The 21,752-nt window shown below is 41.3% G+C and overlaps 2 protein-coding genes across 5 annotated transcripts in view; both read right to left on the bottom strand.

The window, feature by feature from the left end:
* The window catches only part of LOC110530023 (cAMP-specific 3',5'-cyclic phosphodiesterase 4B), a 135,158-nt gene extending 122,274 nt beyond the window's left edge, over positions 1 to 12,884 (bottom strand). Inside the window, exon 1 of one of the 2 annotated variants that reach the window (XM_036985564.1) lies at positions 12,596 to 12,884. The gene's annotated coding sequence lies outside the window, so the exon portion shown is untranslated. Of the gene's footprint in view, positions 1 to 12,398; positions 12,536 to 12,595 lie in introns of those variants that run through there. The other variant, XM_036985565.1, reaches the window with a different exon arrangement.
* A 1,746-nt stretch (positions 12,885 to 14,630) lies between these two features.
* On the bottom strand, positions 14,631 to 21,653 carry LOC110530022 (leptin receptor gene-related protein). 3 transcript variants are annotated; one of them, XR_005052892.1, is made up of 5 exons: positions 20,890 to 21,653; positions 18,611 to 18,686; positions 18,138 to 18,324; positions 17,236 to 17,693; positions 14,631 to 15,398 (listed from the first exon to the last, which is right to left on the bottom strand). XR_005052892.1 is itself a non-coding variant. In XM_021612781.2 (4 exons), exons 1-4 carry the CDS (start codon positions 20,903 to 20,905, stop codon positions 17,589 to 17,591), a joined length of 384 nt encoding a protein of 127 aa, XP_021468456.1. In that variant the 5' UTR covers positions 20,906 to 21,653; the 3' UTR covers positions 17,153 to 17,588. The 3 variants fall into 3 exon arrangements, 1 of the variants encoding a protein (XP_021468456.1); XR_005052893.1 differs by having other exon boundaries at positions 17,244 to 17,693; XM_021612781.2 differs by lacking the exon at positions 14,631 to 15,398 and having other exon boundaries at positions 17,153 to 17,693.
* Between the last annotated feature and the right edge of the window lie 99 nt (positions 21,654 to 21,752).

The raw sequence follows: 21,752 nt of genomic DNA, 5'->3' as shown, positions 1-21,752 counted from the left end.
CCAACAACTGGGGAAAACATCAGGTAACGTTAGGTTTCAGTAGCCAGTGGTGCAAAATACTTTTAAAAGTATTACTTAAGTTGTTGTTTTGCAGTATCTGTATATTACTTTACTATTTATATTAACCACTTTGGCTTTACTACATTCCTAAAGAAAATAATCAACTTTTTACTCCAGACATGTTCCCTGACACCCAAAATAACTTGTTACATGTTGAGTTTTTTTATTTTATTTTATTTCACCAGGTAAGCTAGTTGAGAACAAGTTCTCATTTGCAACTGCGACCTGGCCAAGATAAAGCATAGCAGTATGAGCAGACAACACAGAGTTACACATGGAGTAAACAATTAACAAGTCAATAACACAGTAGAAAACAAAGGGGGAGTCTATATACAATGTGTGCAAAAGGCATGAGGTAGGCGAATAACTACAATTTTGCAGATTAACACTGGAGTGATAAATGATCAGATGGTCATGTACAGGTAGAGATATTGGTGTGCAAAAGAGCAGAAAAGTAAATAAATAAAAACAGTATGGGGATGAGGTAGGTGAAAATGGGTGGGCTATTTACCAATAGACTATGTACAGCTGCAGCGATCGGTTAGCTGCTCAGATAGCTGATGTTTGAAGTTGGTGAGGGAGATAAGTCTCCAACTTCAGCGATTTTTGCAATTCGTTCCAGTCACAGGCAGCAGAGTACTGGAACGAAAGGCGGCCAAATGAGGTGTTGGCTTTAGGGATGATCAGAGAGATACACCTGCTGGAGCGCGTGCTACGGATGGGTGTTGCCATCGTGACCAGTGAGCTGAGATAAGGCGGAGCTTTACCTAGCATGGACTTGTAGATGACCTGGAGCCAGTGGGTCTGGCGACGAATATGTAGCGAGGGCCAGCCGACTAGAGCATACAAGTCGCAGTGGTGGGTGGTATAAGGTGCTTTAGTGACAAAACGGATGGCACTGTGATAGACTGCATCCAGTTTGCTGAGTAGAGTGTTGGAAGCAAATTTTGTAGATGACATCGCCGAAGTCGAGGATCGGTAGGATAGTCAGTTTTACTAGGGTAAGCTTGGCGGCGTGAGTGAAGGAGGCTTTGTTGCGGAATAGAAAGCCGACTCTTGATTTGATTTTCGATTGGAGATGTTTGATATGAGTCTGGAAGGAGAGTTTGCAGTCTAGCCAGACACCTAGGTACTTATAGATGTCCACATATTCTAGGTCGGAACCATCCAGGGTGGTGATGCTAGGCGGACATGCGGGTGCAGGCAGCGATCAGTTGAAAAGCATGCATTTGGTTTTACTAGCGTTTAAGAGCAGTCGGAGGCCACGGAAGGAGTGTTGTATGGCATTGAAGCTTGTTTGGAGGTTAGATAGCACAGTGTCCAATGACGGGCCGAAAGTATATAGAATGGTGTCGTCTGCGTAGAGGTGGATCAGGGAATCGCCCGCAGCAAGAGCAACATCATTGATGTATACAGAGAAAAGAGTCGGCCCGAGAATTGAACCCTGTGGCACCCCCATAGAGACTGCCAGAGGACCGGACAGCATGCCCTCCGATTTGACACACTGAACTCTGTCTGCAAAGTAATTGGTGAACCAGGCAAGGCAGTCATCCGAAAAACCGAGGCTACTGAGTCTGCCGATAAGAATATGCTGATTGACAGAGTCGAAAGCCTTGGCAAGGTCGATGAAGACGGCTGCACAGTACTGTCTTTTATCGATGGCGGTTATGATATCGTTTAGTACCTTGAGTGTGGCTGAGGTGCACCCGTGACCGGCTCGGAAACCAGATTGCACAGCGGAGAAGGTACAGTGGGATTCGAGATGGTCAGTGACCTGTTTGTTGACTTGGCTTTCGAAGACCTTAGATAGGCAGGGCAGGATGGATATAGGTCTGTAACAGTTTGAGTCCAGGGTGTCTCCCCCTTTGAAGAGGGGGATGACTGCGGCAGCTTTCCAATCCTTGGGGATCTCAGACGATATGAAAGAGAGGTTGAACAGGCTGGTAATAGGGGTTGCGACAATGGCGGCGGATAGTTTCAGAAATAGAGGGTCCAGATTGTCAAGCCCAGCTGATTTGTACGGGTCCAGGTTTTGCAGCTCTTTCAGAACATCTGCTATCTGGATTTGGGTAAAGGAGAACCTGGAGAGGCTTGGGCGAGGAGCAGCGGGGGCGGCGGGGCTGTTGGCCGAAGTTGAAGTAGCCAGGCGGAAGGCATGGCCAGCCGTTGAGAAATGCTTATTGAAGTTTTCGATAATCATGGATTTATCGGTGGTGACCGTGTTACCTAGCCTCAGTGCAGTGGGCAGCTGGGAGGAGGTGCTCTTGTTCTCCATTGACTTCAGTGTCCCAGAACTTTTTGGAGTTGGAGCTACAGGATGCAAACTTCTGCCTGAAGAAGCTGGCCTTAGCTTTCCTGACTGACTGCGTGTATTGGTTCCGGACATCCCTGAACAGTTGCATATCACGGGGACTATTCGATGCTATTGCAGTCCGCCACAGGATGTTTTTGTGCTGGTCGAGGGCAGTCAGGTCTGGGGTGAACCAAGGGCTGTGTCTGTTCTTAGTTCTGCATTTTTTGAACGGAGCATGCTTATCTAAAATGGTGAGGAAGTTACTTTTAAAGAATGACCAGGCATCCTCAACTGATGGGATGAGGTCAATGTCCTTCCAGGATACCCGGGCCAGGTCGATTAGAAAGGCCTGCTCACAGAAGTGTTTTAGGGAGCGTTTGACAGTGATGAGGGGTGGTCGTTTGACTGCGGCTCCGTAGCGGATACAGGCAATGAGGCAGTGATCGCTGAGATCCTGGTTGAAGACAGTGCTTATTAGCAGGACAGGAAAATGGTCCAATTCACCCACTTCAAAAGAACACATGGTCATCCCTACTGCCTCTGATCTGGCAGACTCACTAAACACAAATGCATAGTTTGTAAATGATGTCGGAGTGTTAGTGTGTACCCCTTGGCTATTCGTACATATTAAAAACAAGAAAAATGGTGGCATCTGGTTTGATTTATCTAAGGAATTTGAAATTATTTATTCATGAGTATATTTTAGCAATTACATTTACTTATGAAACTTGAGTATATTTAGAACCAAATACTTTTACTCAAGTAGTATTTTACTGGGTGACTTTCACTTGAGCAACTATTTATTAAGGTATCTATAATTTTACTCAAGTATGACAACTGGGTACTTTTTCCACTACTGCAATGACCTACCTAATGTCACCATTAGCAAGCTATTGTTACTTGATGATGTTGTTCACATTCCAATTACAATTCCATTCACATACACACATTTTGCTACATGTCTAAAGTCACAGTAATGAGTGATGGTTGGGCATTGCTCTCGCAAGTATTTCTGGATCGAAGGGTGTCCGTCGGTGACAATGGCACCGATTTTCAAACAGACTTCTGACCAGACATTCCTTCTCCATGCAGATGCTGTTGCCAACTTCATTGTTCAAGAAGAGAAATGGTTAGGAAACTTCTGCAAAGCTGTATATCTACAGCTTTACAATATAGATAATAAAAATACAGTGCATTGCGAAAGTATTCGGCCCCCTTGAACTTTGCGACCTTTTGCCCCATTTCAGGCTTCAAACATAAAGATATAAAACTGTATTTTTTTGTGAAGAATCAACAACAAGTGGGACACAATCATGAAGTGGAACGACATTTATTGGATATTTCAAACTTTTTTAACAAATCAAAAACTGAAAAATTGGGCGTGCAAAATTATTCAGCCCCCTTAAGTTAATACTTTGTAGCGCCACCTTTTGCTGCGATTACAGCTGTAAGTCGCTTGGGGTATGTCTATCAGTTTTGCACATCGAGAGACTGACATTTTTTCCCATTCCTCCTTGCAAAACAGCTCGAGCTCAGTGAGGTTGGATGGAGAGCATTTGTGAACAGCAGTTTTCAGTTCTTTCCACAGATTCTCGATTGGATTCAGGTCTGGACTTTGACTTGGCCATTCGAACACCTGGATATGTTTATTTTTGAACCATTCCATTGTAGATTTTGCTTTATGTTTTGGATCATTGTCTTGTTGGAAGACAAATCTCCGTCCCAGTCTCAGGTCTTTTGCAGACTCCATCAGGTTCTCTTCCAGAATGGTCCTGTATTTGGTTCCATCCATCTTCCCATCAATTTTAACCATCTTCCCTGTCCCTGCTGAAGAAAAGCAGGCCCAAACCATGATGCTGCCACCACCATGTTTGACAGTGGGGATGGTGTGTTCAGGGTGATGAGCTGTGTTGCTTTTACGCCAAACATAACGTTTTGCATTGTTGCCAAAAAGTTCAATTTTGGTTTCATCTGACCAGAGCACCTTCTTCCACATGTTTGGTGTGTCTCCCAGGTTGTTTGTGGCAAACTTTAAATGACACTTTTTATGGATATCTTTAAGAAATGGCTTTCTTCTTGCCACTCTTCCATAAAGACCATATTTGACTGATTGTTGTCCTATGGACAGAGTCTCCCACCTCAGCTGTAGATCTCTGCAGTTCATCCAGAGTGATCATGGGCCAGTCTTCTGGCCACTCTTCATGGGCCACTCTTCTCCATCAGTCTTCTCCTTGTATGAGCTGAAAGTTTAGAGGGACGGCCAGATCTTGGTAGATTTGCAGTGGTCTGATACTCCTTCCATTTCAATATTATCGCTTGCACAGTGCTCCTTGGGATGTTTAAAGCTTGGGAAATCTTTTTGTAACCAAATCCGGCTTTAAACAGTATCTCGGACCTGCCTGGTGTGTTCCTTGTTCTTCATGATGCTCTCTGCGCTTTTAACGGACCTCTGAGACTATCACAGTGCAGGTGCATTTATACGGAGACTTGATTACACACAGGTGGATTGTATTTATCATCATTAGTCATTTAGGTCAACATTGGATCATTCAGAGATCCTCACTGAACTTCTGGAGAGAGTTTGCTGCACTGAAAGTAAAGGGGCTGAATAATTTTGCACGCCCAATTTTTCAGTTTTTGATTTGTTAAAAACAGTTTTAAAATATCCAATAAATGTCGTTCCACTTCATGATTGTGTCCCACTTGTTGTTGATTCTTCACAAAAAAATACAGTTTTATATCTTTATGTTTGAAGCCTGAAATGTGGCAAAAGGTCGCAAAGTTCAAGCGGGCCGAATACTTTCGCAAGACACTGTATGATTTTAGCTCACCTGAACAGTACTTGTTAGTTGTAAGCAGGGGTTGAAATTGGTTCAGGGAACAGAACCGAAAACTAGAAAATAACAATTTTGAGGAACAGAATCAGAACAGAAGTGATCTGTACTGTTCCAGAACCAAACCATTATTTTAAAAGCATGGGAACCGGTTAATAACGTTCTTTCATGTTCCGGCAATTGTTCATCAGTCCGCCAAAAAAAATGCAACCAAGCACCTATGCAAAGCCCTCACCATCATTCAAAACTTATTCCAGTATCTTCCTGCCACTTGGAAATGTTGCCAGTGTGTGCACGTGTGTAGGCTACTTGCCACTCCCCCACCTAAACATAGGCTACTGTAGTCGAATGTTACAAAGCGTGATTCAGAAATTAGGGAGAGAGATTTTTTAGAACAATGGATTAACTTTTTAAGTGCTAATAAAGGATACTATATAGTTATCACGTTTCACATTGGATTTATTAAGTACAGGTAAAACATGTTTTAATTTTAATTCTGGTGCAGCTCTGCACACACAAGTTTGTTAGCTAGCTAGCTCTGGTAAAACGTTAAGCCAATTCTCAGAAGTTCGAAGACAATTAAAGTTCCTTCATTAGGTATAATTCTATGGAACTAATTCTGATTATGCAGGTCACAACAAGATTTCCAGCGCTTCAAGCCAAGCCTCCTCCTACACGTTCTCCCCACCTCACACCCTACACTGGTCTGTCCAATGCATGTAAACAACTAGCTATGGCTTGCCCGTTCCATAGCAAGCTGCTCTATCCACACTGATAGGTGAAGTTAATTGATGTCGATCTAACAGTGGAACGGAAAAAAAAATAATGTTTCGGTTTAGAACGAAGTGATCTGAAAATCCAATATAAAATGTTGGGTTCCAACCCCTGGTTGTAAAGCCCATTGACGTATAGCTTCCATATTTTGCAGTGACATATAGGGGTGATACGGTACACTCGTGCTGGTAAAACGCACTACAGTGCTGTTTGAATTAATACTTACAAGCCTGCTGCTGCCTACCACCGCTCAGTCAGACTGCTCGATCAAACCATAGACTTAGTTATAACATAATAACACACAGAAATACGAGCCTTAGGTCATTAATATGGTTGAATTCGGAAACTATCATCTCAAAAACAAGACGTTTATTCTTTCAGTGAAATACAGAACCGTTCCGTATTTTATCTAAGAGGTGGCATCCATTAGTCTAAATATTCCTGTTACATTGCACAACCTTCAATGTTGTCATAATTACGTAAAATTCTGGCAATTTATGTGGCCGAAACTGTTGCATATACACTGACTCTGCGTGCAATGAACGCAAGAGTTGTGACACAATTTCACCTGGTTAATATTGCCTGCTAACCTGGATTTCTTTTAGCTAAATATGCAGGTTTAAAAATATGTACTTCTGTGTATTGATTTTAAGAAAGACATTGATGTTCATGGTTAGGTACACATTGGAGCAACGATACGCACCACATCGATTTTATGCAACGCAGGACACGCTAGATAAACTAGTAATATCATCAACCATCTGTAGTTAATCACTAGTTATGATTGATTGTTTTTATAAGATAAGTTTAAGGCTAGCTAGCAACTTACCTTGGCTTACTGCATTCGCGTAACAGGCAGTCTCCTCGTGGAGTGCAATGAGAGGCAGGTGGTTAGAGCGTTGGACTAGTTAACTATAAGGTTGCAAGATTGAATCCCCCGAGCTGACAAGGTGAAAAATCTGTCTTTCTGCCCCAGAACGAGACAGTTAACCCACCGTTCCTAAGCCGTCATTGAAAATAAGAATGTGTTCTTAACTGACTTGCCTAGTTAAATAAAAGGCGTAAAAAATATTTTTAATAACATTCAAATAAATAAAAATATTTTTTAAATACAAATAAAAAAAGCCAAATTGGTGTCCAAAAATACTGTTTGTTATGAAAACTTGAAATCGTCCCTAATTAAAATCGGTCGACCTCTAATCTAGGTGGCATTTTTCAGTTTGGCTGTACAGTGAGACTTTGTCCAAAACAATGCTACTGGGTTACCAATAACGGTAGGCAATAACTTCATTCAAAACGTTTTGCACTTTAGTGTATTTATATACCTGAGATAGTTCAAACTAATTTTTTAAAATAAAAATCGCTGGAGTACATCTTTAAAACACACTTATTTTATTTCAATGTTTAGCCTATTTTATCAGGGGTTGATGAATGACCAAATTAAAAAAGTGGATGATTAGATGCCTAAGACATGAAGGATCCCTACACTCATCAGTACAGTAACCCCTACATCCCGGATGTTTTCCCCTGGTGACTAAATTATTTACCCAGTTCAGTCACGACCGCATGCGTGTTAGGGATACACCTTTTTCCCCCAGTTGTCAGCGCGTCGATTCTGCCTACACTGATCTGTCACATATATTGCAAACGGTAACGGGATAGTTCGAAAGTAGTTTGGCAACATGCTGTATGACATTCGAAAATATTACCTAGGTGACGTAGCCTAAATGAACCCAATTTCATCCTCAAAATAGGCTGAATTAAGCAAAGCTAAAACTACGAATTGCTAAATAAATGTTCATGTGTTTCGGTTAGGGACGTCTTAGTCGCACCATTTCACATCTAGCTAAGGAGTTGTGTGCTTCATGAGCAGTACAGTGCCTTCACACCCCTGGATTTCTTCCACATTTTGTGTTAAAGGCTGAATTTAAAATGGATTGCGTGTTGGCCAGTGAAACAATACTCCATAATGTCAAAGTGGAATTATGTATAGACATTTTCACAAATTAATTAAATCGAAACGCTAAAAACGTCTTCAGTTAACCCGTTGTTATGGCAAGCCTAATATAAGTTCAGGAGTAAACATTTTCTTATGTCACATAATAAGTTGCATGGACTCTGTGTGCAATAATAGTGTTGAACAAGTTAACATGATTCTTGAATGACTACCTCTTATCTGTGTGTTTGTGTGGTACAGAGATTTGTAAGATTCCTCAGTCAAGCAGGGAATTTCAAACACAGATTCAACCACAAAGACCAGGGAGGTTTTCCAATGCCTCGCAAAGAAGAGCACCTTGTGGTAGATTGTCAAAAATAAAAAAAGCAGACATTGAATATCCCTTTGAGCATGGTGAAGTTATTAATTACACTTTGGATGGTGTAGCAATACACCCAGTCACTACAAAAGTTACAATTTCATTTGTCCCATGCGCCGAAAACAACAAGTGTAGACTTTACTGTGAAATGCTTACCAATGAGCCATTTCACCAACAATGAAGTTAGAATGAAAGACAATTAAAGACAAAAATTTAAAAACTAGTAACACGATAAAAATGGCACAAAATAACAAGGCTATATACAGGGGGTACAGAGTCAGTGTACTGGGGTACGAGTTATTATGTACATGTAGGTTTGGTGATTCAAGTACTATGTACATGTAGGTAGGGGGTGAAAATCAGAAAGTCTGGGTAGCAGTTTAATGAACTGTTCTGCAGTCTTATGGCTTTGGGGTAGATGCTGTTCAGGAGCCGTTTGGTCCCAGACTAGGTGCGCCGGTACCGCTTGCCGTGCGGTAGCAAACAGAACCGACTGTGATTTGGGTGGCTGGCCTATGACAATTTTTAGGGCCTTCCTCTGATGCCGCCTGGTATAGAGGTCCTGGACGGCAGGGAACTTGGCCCCAGTGATGTACTGGGCCGTACGCACTACCATCTGTAGCGCCTTGCGGTCAGATGCCAAGCAGTTGCCATACCAAGCATTGATGCAGCCAGTCAAGATGCTCTCAAATGGTGCAGCTGTAAAACTTTAGGATCTGAGGGCCCATGCCAAACATTTTCAGCCACCTGAGAGGGAAGAGGTGTTGTCGTGCCCTCTTCATGACTGTGTTGGTATGTTTGGTCCTTAGTGATGTGGACACTGAGGAACTTGAAGCTCTTAAGAATCTCCACTATAGCCCTGTCGATGTGAATTGGGGCATCCATCCATTTCCTGTAGTCCACGATCAGCTCCTTTGTCTTGCTGACGTTGAGGGAGAGGTTGTTGTCCTGGCACCACACCGCCAGGTCTCTGACCTCCTCCCTGTAAGCTCTCTCATCGTCGTCGGTGATCAGGACTACCACTGTCGTGTCATCAGTCGTGGGTGAACAGGGAGTATAGGAGGGGGCTACACACGCACCCCTGATATTTTCAATAAATAAGTGCAAACATTTCTAAAAACAGGTTGACTGCATCAGGGGTATTGTTGTAGAAAATAAATAACTTTTGAATTCAGTCTGTAACAACAAAATGTAGCATATATCCAGCGGTATGAATCATTTCTGAAGGCATTGTACAGTGCATTTGGAAAGTATTCATAATAATAATCCTCAATCTACACACAATACCCCATAATGACAAAGCAAAAACAGTTTAGAAATGTTTGCAAAAAAAACATCACATAAGTATTCAGATCCTTTACTCAGTACTTTGTTGAAGCACCTTTGGCAGTGATAACAGCCTTGAGTATGATGCTACAAGTGTGGCACACCTGTATTTGGGGAGTTTCAATCTTCTCTGCAGATCCTCTCAAGCTCTGTCAGGTTGGATGGGGAGCGTTGCTGCACAGCCACTCCCGCGTTGCCTTGGCTATGTGCTTGTGGTCATTGTCCTGTTGAAAGGTGAACCATCGCCCCAATCTGAGGTTCTAAGTGTTCAGTAACAGGTTTTCATCAAGGATCACTGTACTTTGCTCCGTTCATTTTTCCCTCAATCCTGACTGATCTCCCAGTGCCTGCCACTGAAAAACATCCCCACAGCATGATGCTGCCACCTCCATGCTTCACTGTAGGGATGGTGCCAGATTTCCTCCAGAAGTTACGCTTGGTATTCAGGCCAAAGAGTTCAATCTTGGTTAAATCAGACCAGAGAATTTTGTCAGGTCCGTTGAGGGACAAGCGTTATGTAGGAGTGATGGCATCTGACATAACATGCTGAGTAAACCGGCCTAGTTGCGTGTGCGAGCATTGAGAAATAAATGTACGCATACAATCATTATTCAAATTCATCCAAACTGCTTGTGCACGTCAACGGGCGTCTGCGTAGCCAGGCACTAAAATAAAACTTATATTTTAGATGCTTGATGCTTGACGTTCTGCAAGTCCCGCCACTCCCATCTACTCCAATCTCTCTCCATGATAAGAGTCACTGACTCAAAGCCACAAGGGGGTAGAACATATTTCAACATACAAACTCACGTGGGTGATTGACTGGAGTTCCACGTGGCGGTAATGCACCTTAAAAAAAAACTAGGTAGCCCTTTTATCTGTGGATTAATTGTCAGAGTAGATAATGCATGATTTTGTATGACTCAAAACGAGTCCAACTTCTACAGATCGAGCATTTAAAAAATATATATACATACAAACACACTGTATGCTTTTCAGGTAAAATAACATTAGCCAGCAACAGCAGGCTAGTGTTTCAACCCATCCCCAAATTAATTATTGGTTCACAGTTGGATTTGCCAATTTAACCTGCATGTCATGAACGTGTCTGGTGGGGTTAAGACAAATCAACATACACCCATGCGGAACTGATTAGGTCAAGGTGTAAAACAAAGACATCCTACAAGACAGATCGGTTGAGAGACAAGCATCACCTAGGAGTGACGTGATCTGATATAAGACAATGCCTTTCTCTACCTCTTTCACTCACCATGCACACATACCTTTGAATGAACTTGGCTTCTCTCATTCTTCTCCCTAATGGTAGCCTACTCTGTAAATTGCACTGATTTACACTACTTTAGGTGAAGGAGTTGCGCAAAATAACAAACAAAGCCAACACAAGATTAGCAGGTTACCAATTATTGGAATGACTCATGTTGGCTACTGGAAGCAACTCTGCAGGGTAGTGACTAGCTGGCACAGGCAGTCATAAAATCTGATTTTAAACCTAACCTTAACCACACTGCAAACCTTATGCTTAACCCTAACCTTAAAATCATTTTTATTTTCATGAATTTAAAATAGCCTATATAGCCAATTGACTTTGCAGCTGACCCATCTAGTGAGAATCGCTCAGCTCCGCCTCAAGGACAAGATTTATTCCAATAAACGTCAACCTGCACAAGATTATGGAATGAAATGTTGTTACGTGAGTTGTGTAGGGTGCAATTGCAGCCCGCAATTCAGGGCGTTCCTGCATCTGTAGGATGCAGGAACCCCTCTTCGCCCCCCTCTTCTACTTCTATTGGTCCATTTTTAAGCAAGGACTCCAGTACACAGGCGGGAGGCGGGGCACTCCAGTACAGTAGGTGGCGATAATGAACCACAACGTTGGATGTCAATCGCCGATAAACCCCACAGACGAAGAGGCAGGGGTGACAATGGTAGCTAGCTAGATAGGACTATGTCTACAGTTGTCCTTCACCCGCCTGTCGGGCACTGTTTTCCCGCAGTTCTGTTAACAAGGGCAGTTGTTCGGGAGGCGTTTAATATACTGGGTGCTAGCTAGATAATTAGCAAGCTAGGACTTCGGTACACAGCAGGTGGGAAGCCGGTTAGGCATCTAGCTAGCACACTGGTAGACAAGTGTCCTTCGCACCCGCCTGTCGGGCACTGTTTCCACAGTTCTGTCAAAGAGGACAGATGTTCTACAGGCAAAGACCTGTGTGCTAAGTTGTTACCAACTAGCTAGCTAGGAGGATTCCGGTACACAGCAGGTGGGGGCGACACCGGTAGACAGTGTCCTTTGCCCCCGAAAAACAAATACATAAATATATAAATATAAATATATAAATTTATTTCCCTTTGACCCACATTTTAAATCACATAGACAATCATGGGAAACACAAAATCACATGTGTCACACAAGCATTCCTGCAGGAACCAATGGGATGCTCGGAGGGGAGGGGGGGGGGGGGGGGGGGGGGGCTTCCTGCACATGCAGAAACGCCCAGATGCAGGAACGCCCCGAATTGCAGGGATATTGAGATATTGTTTTTTCAGTGTCCATTGCAAAATGTTTGCCTCAGTAGGCTACAGCAACTTAACCACACCTTGGCAATAGTCAATTGGCTGCACGATAAAACACACTTCCCACCGGGCACAGAAAACAATTCAAAGTCTATTCCATGTTAGGTCAACGTAAATTTCATTGAAATTATGTGGAAACAATGTTGATTTAACCAGTGTGTGCCCAGCGGGTTGTTTCCATGGGGCAGCCACTTTCGTACTCACGTGAGTGGAGCACGACTACGCTTCTGAACTTGAATTCCGACTTGAATGGGACAACATGAGTGAGTTAAGATAAGGTAGATACGTCAAGGTTAAGAGATGTTAAAATCCTCCTCACCCTCTCTCGAGGCAAAAGGCTAGCTGACTGAGCCATCTCTCCCTACATAAAAAAAAAGCTTTGAACGTGAAAGACGCCTTACCCAGAGATTAGTCCACTTTTCCACAAGGAGGGGGGTTATAGAATGACTAACGTATTTATGAAGTATGAACAGGCGGTCCGGACTCTGACTTCAGCGTAACTATCTTCCTTCTGTGTGCTGTCGCTTGCTTCTTCGAGTTTAGTCTGACTTGCTTTCCGCGTGCTCTTTATATGCCCCTTGACTCTCCAGCGTCCGCCTCTTTCTCTCTCTCCCTTTTAGCCTTGATGCAGACTACAGAAGGATCACTCTTCCGACGCGCTCATTTTATTCTTCATGGACTTCAGTCTCTCTCGTGCGCGCCCTCTCTTTCATTGTTTGTACCAGTTTTGATGCTGGCAAATAGCCTACATAATAAATGACATCAAACTGACATCATCAGCATTCATGATTATAATAGGCCTATCTCAGTCAATCCACATCAGCAGTCCATCCAGCCAGGCAATTCAAAATCTCCTGCAGTCATTATACTGCGTAATACTCCATTAGCCCTCTGACACGGCAGGGCCACCCACAGTATCCTAACAGTAACTTCCCTGCATATCTCACCTGAGGGGGAGTTTCCCCCAGGTACAGATCTAGGATCAGCTTCCTCTGCCCCTGGTCCTAACATTAACTATTAGTGGGGGAAAAGATCAGTGTCTAGGGGCAACTTCACCCTACTTCTCTAAAGTCATGCACCTGCATGGTAACTGTTGGGCGGCCAACTGTGAGCAGTGAGTACTGGCTATAACCATCTGTTACACCTTTGAGGAGTTGTGTTGAAGGCTAGACAGGCTGGTCCAAACAGCTTTGATTTCTAGGCTGTTGCCAGGCAACTGTTGTCCCTGGTGCCAAGGGTGGCCATCACAGTGTCCCTTCTTTTTGTTCATCCTTCCTTCATCCTGCTCCCTGAGCATCTGTCTCTGGTTCCAAAGGTTGCATGTTCGAATCCAGCGTTAGAAAGTTGTTTAAGACTTTTGTTTTAAGCTTATCCCAAATCTTAACCTTTACCTTAAGCATTCATAGTTAATGCCTAACCTTATAAATTTGGGGTTAACACCTAAAGGTAACCCTAACCTTAAAAACGTAGCCTTAAACGCTTTGAAATTTTACGCTTGGAACAACTTAAAAATGTGATGGTTTGGGATGAGTTGGACCTCAGAGTGAAGAAAAAGCAGCCAACAAGTGCTCAGCATATGTGGGAACTCCTTCAAGACTATTGAAAAAGCATTCCAGTTGAAGCTGGTTGAGAGAATGCTAAGACTGCCTTGATGACACCTTTGCACAAAGGGTGGATACTTTGAAGAATCTAAAATATATTTTGATTTAACACTTTTTTTGGTTACTACATGATTCCATATGTGTTATTCCATAGTTGTGATATCTGCACTATTATTCAACAATGTAGAAAATAGTAAAAAATAAAGAAAAACCCTTGAATGAGTAGGTGTGTCCAAACTTTTGAATCATACTGTAGGTAAATCAGCACTCAATGCATTAAATGCTGCTAGCAGTACATCTCCAAGAAACTAACAACTGCACCATTAATAAATTAGTCTAATTATATCCAATTCAGTAATAAGATTCAATAAAATGATTGCTCTACTTGCCAGTTGGGACTGTGCCAGTAAACTGCACTTGTTCTGGCATTCTGTCCCAAATCTTTCTCTCCATGTCAATCCCTTTGTGATGTAAAGCTGCAAAGATGGACTCAAAAGATGGCCATTGATATATTGACATATTAAAAGCAAAGAGGAAATATATTTCAATAGTGCTTTAATTAATGTTAGTCTGTTTTCTATGTATAGGACTTTGTCAGGAGTTTCAATAAAGGTCTCTCTAGTGCTCTCTAGTGTTTTGAAAGTGCTGTTAAGTTTGGGGTCCACGCTTACAGTACATACAGTACATGTATGTGCAACACAAAGACTTCATAATTAATGATAGCTAATGAGACACATATAGTATAATAACGTTTTTTTCATTTCATGATATGAGATCATGCGGAAATGTTGTTAATTAATTTGACCCTTCGGTGAAAACAAGACATTATAGCATACTTCTAGCAACATTAAATCAGTATGAAGTGGTGTTGTTACATTCGGTTATTAATTGGAATATTTCAAAACATAATTCTAGAATGCACTATGGGCTCTCAGAAGGCTATACCAATATAGAATGTAAAAAGTGACTCAAACTTTTTGAATCAGTAAAAATAGTACATTTTACTAGGCACTTTTGGGTGAACAGAAAAGTGGGCACTTCGTTAGAACAAAAAACAGCTAAATGTATAGTATTAACATTCCGTGTGAAAACTCACCATTCATCTACTGTACCAATGTAGCCCATGGTTCACAAAACCCCATTTTGGCTTCTGTCCTCAGTGAAGATAAACATATTAAACACATGTAATTCAAAAATACATTTGTTAACTTAATAATAAGGGTGTAACATAATTACTCAATTGGAATTAATAATGCGTTTAATAATCATAGACACTCGTCAGAAACCATGGTGGGTGACTCGTGTCTAACTTATTTTCTTAACTGTCGTTTGGTGTTACTGTAAACATTTGCATCAAGGCCTAGAATAAGGCTTTTTTTTGTCTTGGAGCTAAATGTTTAAAATGACAAACTACAAAAACGTGGACTACACCTTGACCTGATTATCTAGTCATACCCAAAAATCATATAAAATAGATATGGATAAACACATACAACCATAAACAAAAGTACACATGTAATCAACTGCAAGAATGAGTATGGGTAGATCATTTGAAATGATTATACTTAAAATAAGCAAGATACATTTTCAAACAGAATACTCCCTGAAAAGAATAGAAACAGAATGTGGTGATTACAACAAAAATCATTCAACAATATCCGTAATATGATACGTTCATTGAAGCATGACACATTTATAAGTTGTTGCAATCATATACAGATACATACACAGACATACATATACAGTTGAAGTCAGAAGTTTACATACACCTTTGCCAAATACATTTAAACTCAGTTTTTCACAATTCCTGACATTTAATCAGATAAAAAATTCCCTGTCTTAGGTCAGTTAGGATCACAGCTTTATTTTAAGAATGTGAAATGTCAGAATATTAGTCGAGAGAATAATTTATTTCAGCTTTTATTTCTTTCATCACATTCCCAGTGGGTCAGAAGATTACACACACTCAATTAGTATTTGGTAGCATTGCCTTTAAATTGTTTAACTTGGGTTAAACGTTTTGGGTAGCCTTCCACAAGCTTCCCACAATAAGTTGGGTGAATTTTGGCCCATTCCTCCTGACAGAGCTGGTGTAACCGAGTCAGGTTTGTAGGCCTTCTTGCTCACACACGCCTTTTGAGTTCTGCCCACAAATTTTCGATAGGATTGAGGTCCGGGCTTTGTGATGGCCACTCTAATAATTTGACTGTTGTCCTTTAGCCATTTTGCCACAACTTTGGAAGTATGTTTGGGGTCATTGTCAATTTGAAAGACCCACTTGTGATCAAGCTTTATGTTCTTGACTGATGTCTTGAGATGTTGCTTCAATATATCCACATAGTTTTACTTCCTCGTGATGCCGTCTATTTTGTGAAGTGCACCAGTCCCTTCTGCAGAAAAGCACCCCCACAACATGATGCTGCCACCCCCGTGCTTCACGGTTGGGATGGTGTTCTTCGGCTTGCAAGCCGTCCCCTTTTCCCGCCAAACATAATGATGGTCATTATTGCCAAACAGTTATATTTTTGTTTCATCAGACTAGAGGACATTTCTCCAAAAAGTACTATCTTTGTCCCCATGTGCAGTTGCAAACCGTAGTCTGACTTTTTTTATGGCGGTTTTCGAGCAGTATCATCTTCCTTGCTGAGCGGCCTTTCAGGTTATGTCGATATAGGACTGGTTTGACTGTGGATATAATTACTTTTGTACCTATTTCCTCCAGCATCTTCACAGGGTCCTTTGCTGTTGTTCTGGGATTGATTTGCACTTTTCGCACCAAAGTACATTCATCTCTAAGAGGCAGAACACATATCCTTCCTGAGTGGTATGAAGGCTGCGTGGTCCCATGGTGTTTATACTTGCGTACTATTGTTTGTACAGATGAACGTGGTACCTCCAGGCATTTGGAAATTGCTCCCAAGAATGAACCAGACTTGTGGAGGTCTAAAAAAAAAATCTGAGGTCTTGGCTGATTTCTTTTGATTTTCCCATGATGTCAAGCAGAGGCACTGAATTTGAAGGTATGCCTTGAAATTCATCCACGGGTACACCTCCAATTGACTCAAATTATGTCAATTGGCCTAAAATAAACTTCTAAAGCCAGGACATCATTTTCTGGAATTTTCCAAGCTGTTTAAAGTCACAGTCAATTTAGTGTATGTAAACATCTGACCCACTGGAATTGTGATACAGTGAATTATAAGTGAAATAATCTGTCTGTAAACAATTGTTGGAAAAATGACTTGTGTCATGCACAAAGTAGATGTCCTAACCGACTTGCCAAAACTATAACTTGTTAACAAGAAATGTGTGCATACATACATACAGTTGGAGTCATTAAAAATCATTTTAACCACTTCACAAATTTCTTGTTCACAGACTATAGTTTTGTATTACATACATACATACATACATACATACATACATACATACATACTTACTTACTTACAATTACAATTGTAGAGAGGTGGGTCCTGTCCAGAAACAACCACTCTTCCCTTGGTGATATTTCACCACATGCTTATACCTATCCAGTCTTCACATTGCCTAATCTCAAATCGACCCCTGGATCCTACACCGCATGCACTTGTGGAGATCAGAGAAGATTTGACTGGTATAAGCAATATGGTGAAACTTCCACTTAGCAAGCCTATCAGAGGGCAAGATGGAGCTATTACCATATTACTTACACCTGTCAAATCCTCTCAGATCTCCACAAGTGCATAGGGTCTAGGGGTCCATTTGGGATTGTGGCTCTGTTTGGCCAGAGATTCACAGACGGTCTATACTGCTCCTAGCTGAAGTCGTCTCCCCCTCCAAACCCCAGGAAGAAGCCAAGGATGGTGAGGAAGATGACAACGTTGCCGGCCATCACCAGGCCACAGGCCCCCAACTGGATCTGCAAGAGAACAGGATAATGTTCATTGGGTACCAAACAGAAGAAAACTAACTGAAACAGGGATGGACTACCTGGACTTGTCAAATAAGAAAGGTACATTTTCATTCTCTGTTGTAAAACATCTGAAAATGTTTTCTGTTGTGTGACATGAACACAACCTAGATAGGACACAACTAGTGAAAGTGTCATAATTGCATTTATTATATACACATTACAGGTGTACTAACCACCTTCAGTCACCTTAGCTAGTATTGGGTATCATCGGGACTTGTACTATCTACCTGTCACAACTACATGTAATTTAAGTTCAGCTCTCCCTATCCAAGTCATTATAACCATTATGAGATTCAACACTTTAACTGACCCTGAACCAGTTATTCATGGCATAAAGCAACTAAACCCAACACATGACAGTCATTGGCCATTGACAATATCAGGACTCACTACTGCACGTCGGGCCATTATGATGGGAAGCGCGAACGCAGATACCACAATTCCCGTAGTCAAGAAGTATGCCAGCTCTCTGCATGCGTTGCTGGCCACATCACTGTCATCACTGAGCCTTCTGGATATAAAGGTGGGGATAGGAGCGAGTACATAGAAGAAAAGGACGAAGAGGGGCCAGTACACCCTGTGAAAACAAATCAGTTGTGTTAACATTCATCTAGTTTATTTGTCACAGATTCAGAACATAGCAAACGCCATCAGTGTAACACCTATTGTGGGTCTCGAACACGGGCCACCCAGCCCACATGCAAACCCACTAATCACTGCTCCAATAGGGTTAACCACCTTGGGGGAAAACGTGACACTAATATAGGCATTGCATCGCAGTTAGTTACATAGTTAACTTCCACATTTTGTCCCATTTAGCAAGAGTGTCTCACAGATTTCAGAGGTAGGGGGCAAATACGTACCCATATTGCTCCAAGGCACAGCTCAACAGGAGGAATGTCAAGCCAATGGCTCCACTGAAGGACAACCCAACCAGTGCTATAGGATGACAAAAACAGAAATGTTGAGGTAGTTATAACTTTAGAGACAGGGTACTTAGCAAGATAGAGTGGTAGACTATTCAGTAGTGTCACGACGTTGCCCTCTTTGGGTACAGCGAGTACCATCCCCCTCTCTCTGTCTCCCACAACTAGGCTGCTGTGGTCAGAAAGGTCGTAAATTCCTGGAGGAGATTATCTCCTCATTGCCACAATATAGAGACAGAGTGGATTTTCATAGAGAACAAAGGAATTTCTTCCACCTCACAGAACTTGAGGTCCGAACAACATTTATGTTCTGGAGAAGGTATAAAAGATTGGTGAAGAATCCAGCTACGAACTGGTCCGTTTGGTGCAATTTTGTGGGGCTCATGGGAGACGCTGCGGCCACATTACCATAACGCTGTTTATATAATAACCTCAGACATGAGGTTTACATCTAATTGCTGTATAAGATGAATGAGTGAGGATGATACTGTTTGTAAAATTGTGTAATGTGATTTTGGACTGTTTAATGAAGGAAACTCCAATTCCCTTTTGAGTTGAACTAAATCAGAGACCGCCCATGAGCACAGTTATGGTCAGGCATCCTGGGACAGGCCCTTTTCTGCAATTTCGAATAATACCCCCACCTTGAGAATTTCTCAACAGACCTGTTTCCCTCAATTGCAAGAGGACCAAGGTTTGAGTAGACTGCTGAATATTTTAACCATCCCACGTGGTTAAACTCTTAGACTATCGATACCGACAGAACAAGAACAAGTCTTTGATATTAATTACTAGTCTGCAGCTAGGAATTTTGTATCATTAAACATGAAGAACGACAACCGCCGAAACATCTATAACATGAATGAATGTCACTGAACTATCCATTCTAACCACGACAGAGAAAGGACAGACTCTCCAACCGAAACTAACTTTTCAACATAGATCCCGACGACACACTGAGCGTAAAATATATATATATATATTGATTGCAATTGTTCCCGAATGAGTGAGCGTTGATGTGCAAAGGGTTAGCATTTCAATTGTTATAATTATCTCAGTCGATCCCAACTTCCTTTTGTACACCAAGCCGCAAAGCCGGTTTATCCCACTAGGGAAACTTGTTATCATTTCCTTGTAACTATCTACTGTTTGTTTATGCATTTCTGTGAATTACTTAGTAGGTAAATAAATGATTTAAGACAATTGATGTATGGATGACTCATACTGAAGACTGGGTTCGTGCAGATAACCAACAATTTACGACGTTTGGAATGAGACTAACGTGAGGTAAAATAAATAATTAATTAATTAAGAAGACTATTGATCAGATATGAAAATATCTGAAAAGTTATATTAGGAAAATTATAACTTTCTAAATCTGAAAATTTTCCTTGGTGCCCGACTTCCTAGTGAATTACATTTGCCTGATTAGTTAATCACGAAATGCTAATTACAGAGAATCTTTGATAAAAAAAGTATTCAATGATAGTAAAGACACGACAGTAGAATCTAAGGAGTCAAATGTCCAATCCAGGGCAAGGGATTTAAGTAGGCTATTTCAAATACTCAGGGTTATGACATATACAACTTATAACAGTAGTCCCTCAAGCAAGAGTTGGTTCACAGTTTTCAGTGTGGATTGGCTTCCACCCCCTCTATTGTGAAATTATAAGCACATAATTCTCAAGTAGCCCAATAAATCATACTTGAATCATCAATGTATGGAAATTCACAAGTAATTTGTATCCTTTTGTTATATTTCAATACTGGACAAATAAACATGCATGCAGCTCTGTAAAGTACTTAAGTAAAAAATACTTTAAAGTACTACTTAAGTCATTTGTTGGAGTATCTATACTTTACTATTTATATTTTGACAACTTTTACTTCACTAAATTCCTAAAGAAAATGATGTACTTTTTACTCCATATATTTTCCCTGACACATAAGTAGTAATTACTGGGTGACTTTCACTTGAGTCATTTTCTGTTAAGGTATCTTTACTTTTACTCAAGTATGACAATTGAGTACATTTTCCAACACTGAGTGCACGGTCAATGTATCACAACAAACCAAACGTGATATGTGACAGTAACAAGTGGTCGTATGTGGACTCGATACAGACAATGTTACACCTGACTTACCAGTGGCGGGAAAACCTTTTATGAAAACATGTTAAAGAGTTTTGTAGAGCAAGTACATGTTTTTTTAATTACCTTTAATACCCGCCATTGTCTTAAACGTCTTAAATTTTCTGTCAGTTCCTCTTCTTTGTGCTTTGTTTGGTGTGTTGACATTCGAGACTGACTTCCTATTTCCTCCTTTGAACTTTTTATTTGCGTCAAACTGACTTTCTAAAGGAGCTGTTTCTAATACCGACGCGTGCGCAACAATGGGTCAATGGGTCAATTCAGGCTTATATTATTGACAACGTGTAAACTATATCTCGTCTCCTAATGTTTATTGAAAACAAAAAATAAATGTGCACAATGAACACTTGTCTCTCAAATACATCGTTACAGTGTTGGTTAGTTAGCTAGCATTGACATGAAATCAGTCAAAACAAGACAAGTTATGAAGAACAAGATACAACTAGCTGAAACGAGCCACCTACGATGCCCCACATGCTTCATTGTAGCTAGCTTTGTGGCCACTCACTAACAAAGCATGGCTTTCCGGTGTTGTGCCGAAAATCTCCCCCAGCCAGAATTCTCCCCCCTTCGGGTTCTTCATTGCTGCGACTTGCTTGCTACTTCAGATTTCTGCTCTTTGCTCCTTTGTCTGTTTAGCCTACATTCCGCTACTGATTTTTGTAGCGGATTTAATAAATCTCTCCCATGTCTTATTCGACTAGTATTTTTGAAAGTGTAAGGATAATAATTCAGTCAAAGTTGTTCTGAAATAATTATTGCTTGCCAACAATGGTTAATTCTGGGGTGCGCTCATTTCGCTTGAACGCTTTCTACTTTGCGGAACGGTTTGTACTGAACTACACCAACACCGTTTGGTGCGTTGAAGCAATGACTGACGTATTTAAAAGTGGGTGGCCATGCTGACAGTGTCCCTCAACCCCTTCCCG

Source organism: Oncorhynchus mykiss, chromosome 8, assembly GCF_013265735.2.
Source record: "Oncorhynchus mykiss isolate Arlee chromosome 8, USDA_OmykA_1.1, whole genome shotgun sequence".
Classification (NCBI taxonomy): Eukaryota; Metazoa; Chordata; class Actinopteri; order Salmoniformes; family Salmonidae; genus Oncorhynchus; species Oncorhynchus mykiss.
The sequence above is the reverse complement of the archived record's forward strand: the minus strand, read 5'-3'. Positions and strand labels throughout refer to the sequence as shown.

Excerpts from the sequence above, each read along its gene's own strand:
- LOC110530022 (XM_021612781.2), bottom strand. Across the intron at positions 18,325-18,610 it reads TGTGCCTTGGAGCAATATGG|GGTGTACTGGCCCCTCTTCG; the intron begins GTACGTATTTGC and ends TTGTTTTCACAG. Across the intron at positions 17,694-18,137 it reads TAATGGCCCGACGTGCAGTA|ATCCAGTTGGGGGCCTGTGG; the intron begins GTGAGTCCTGAT and ends GTTCTCTTGCAG.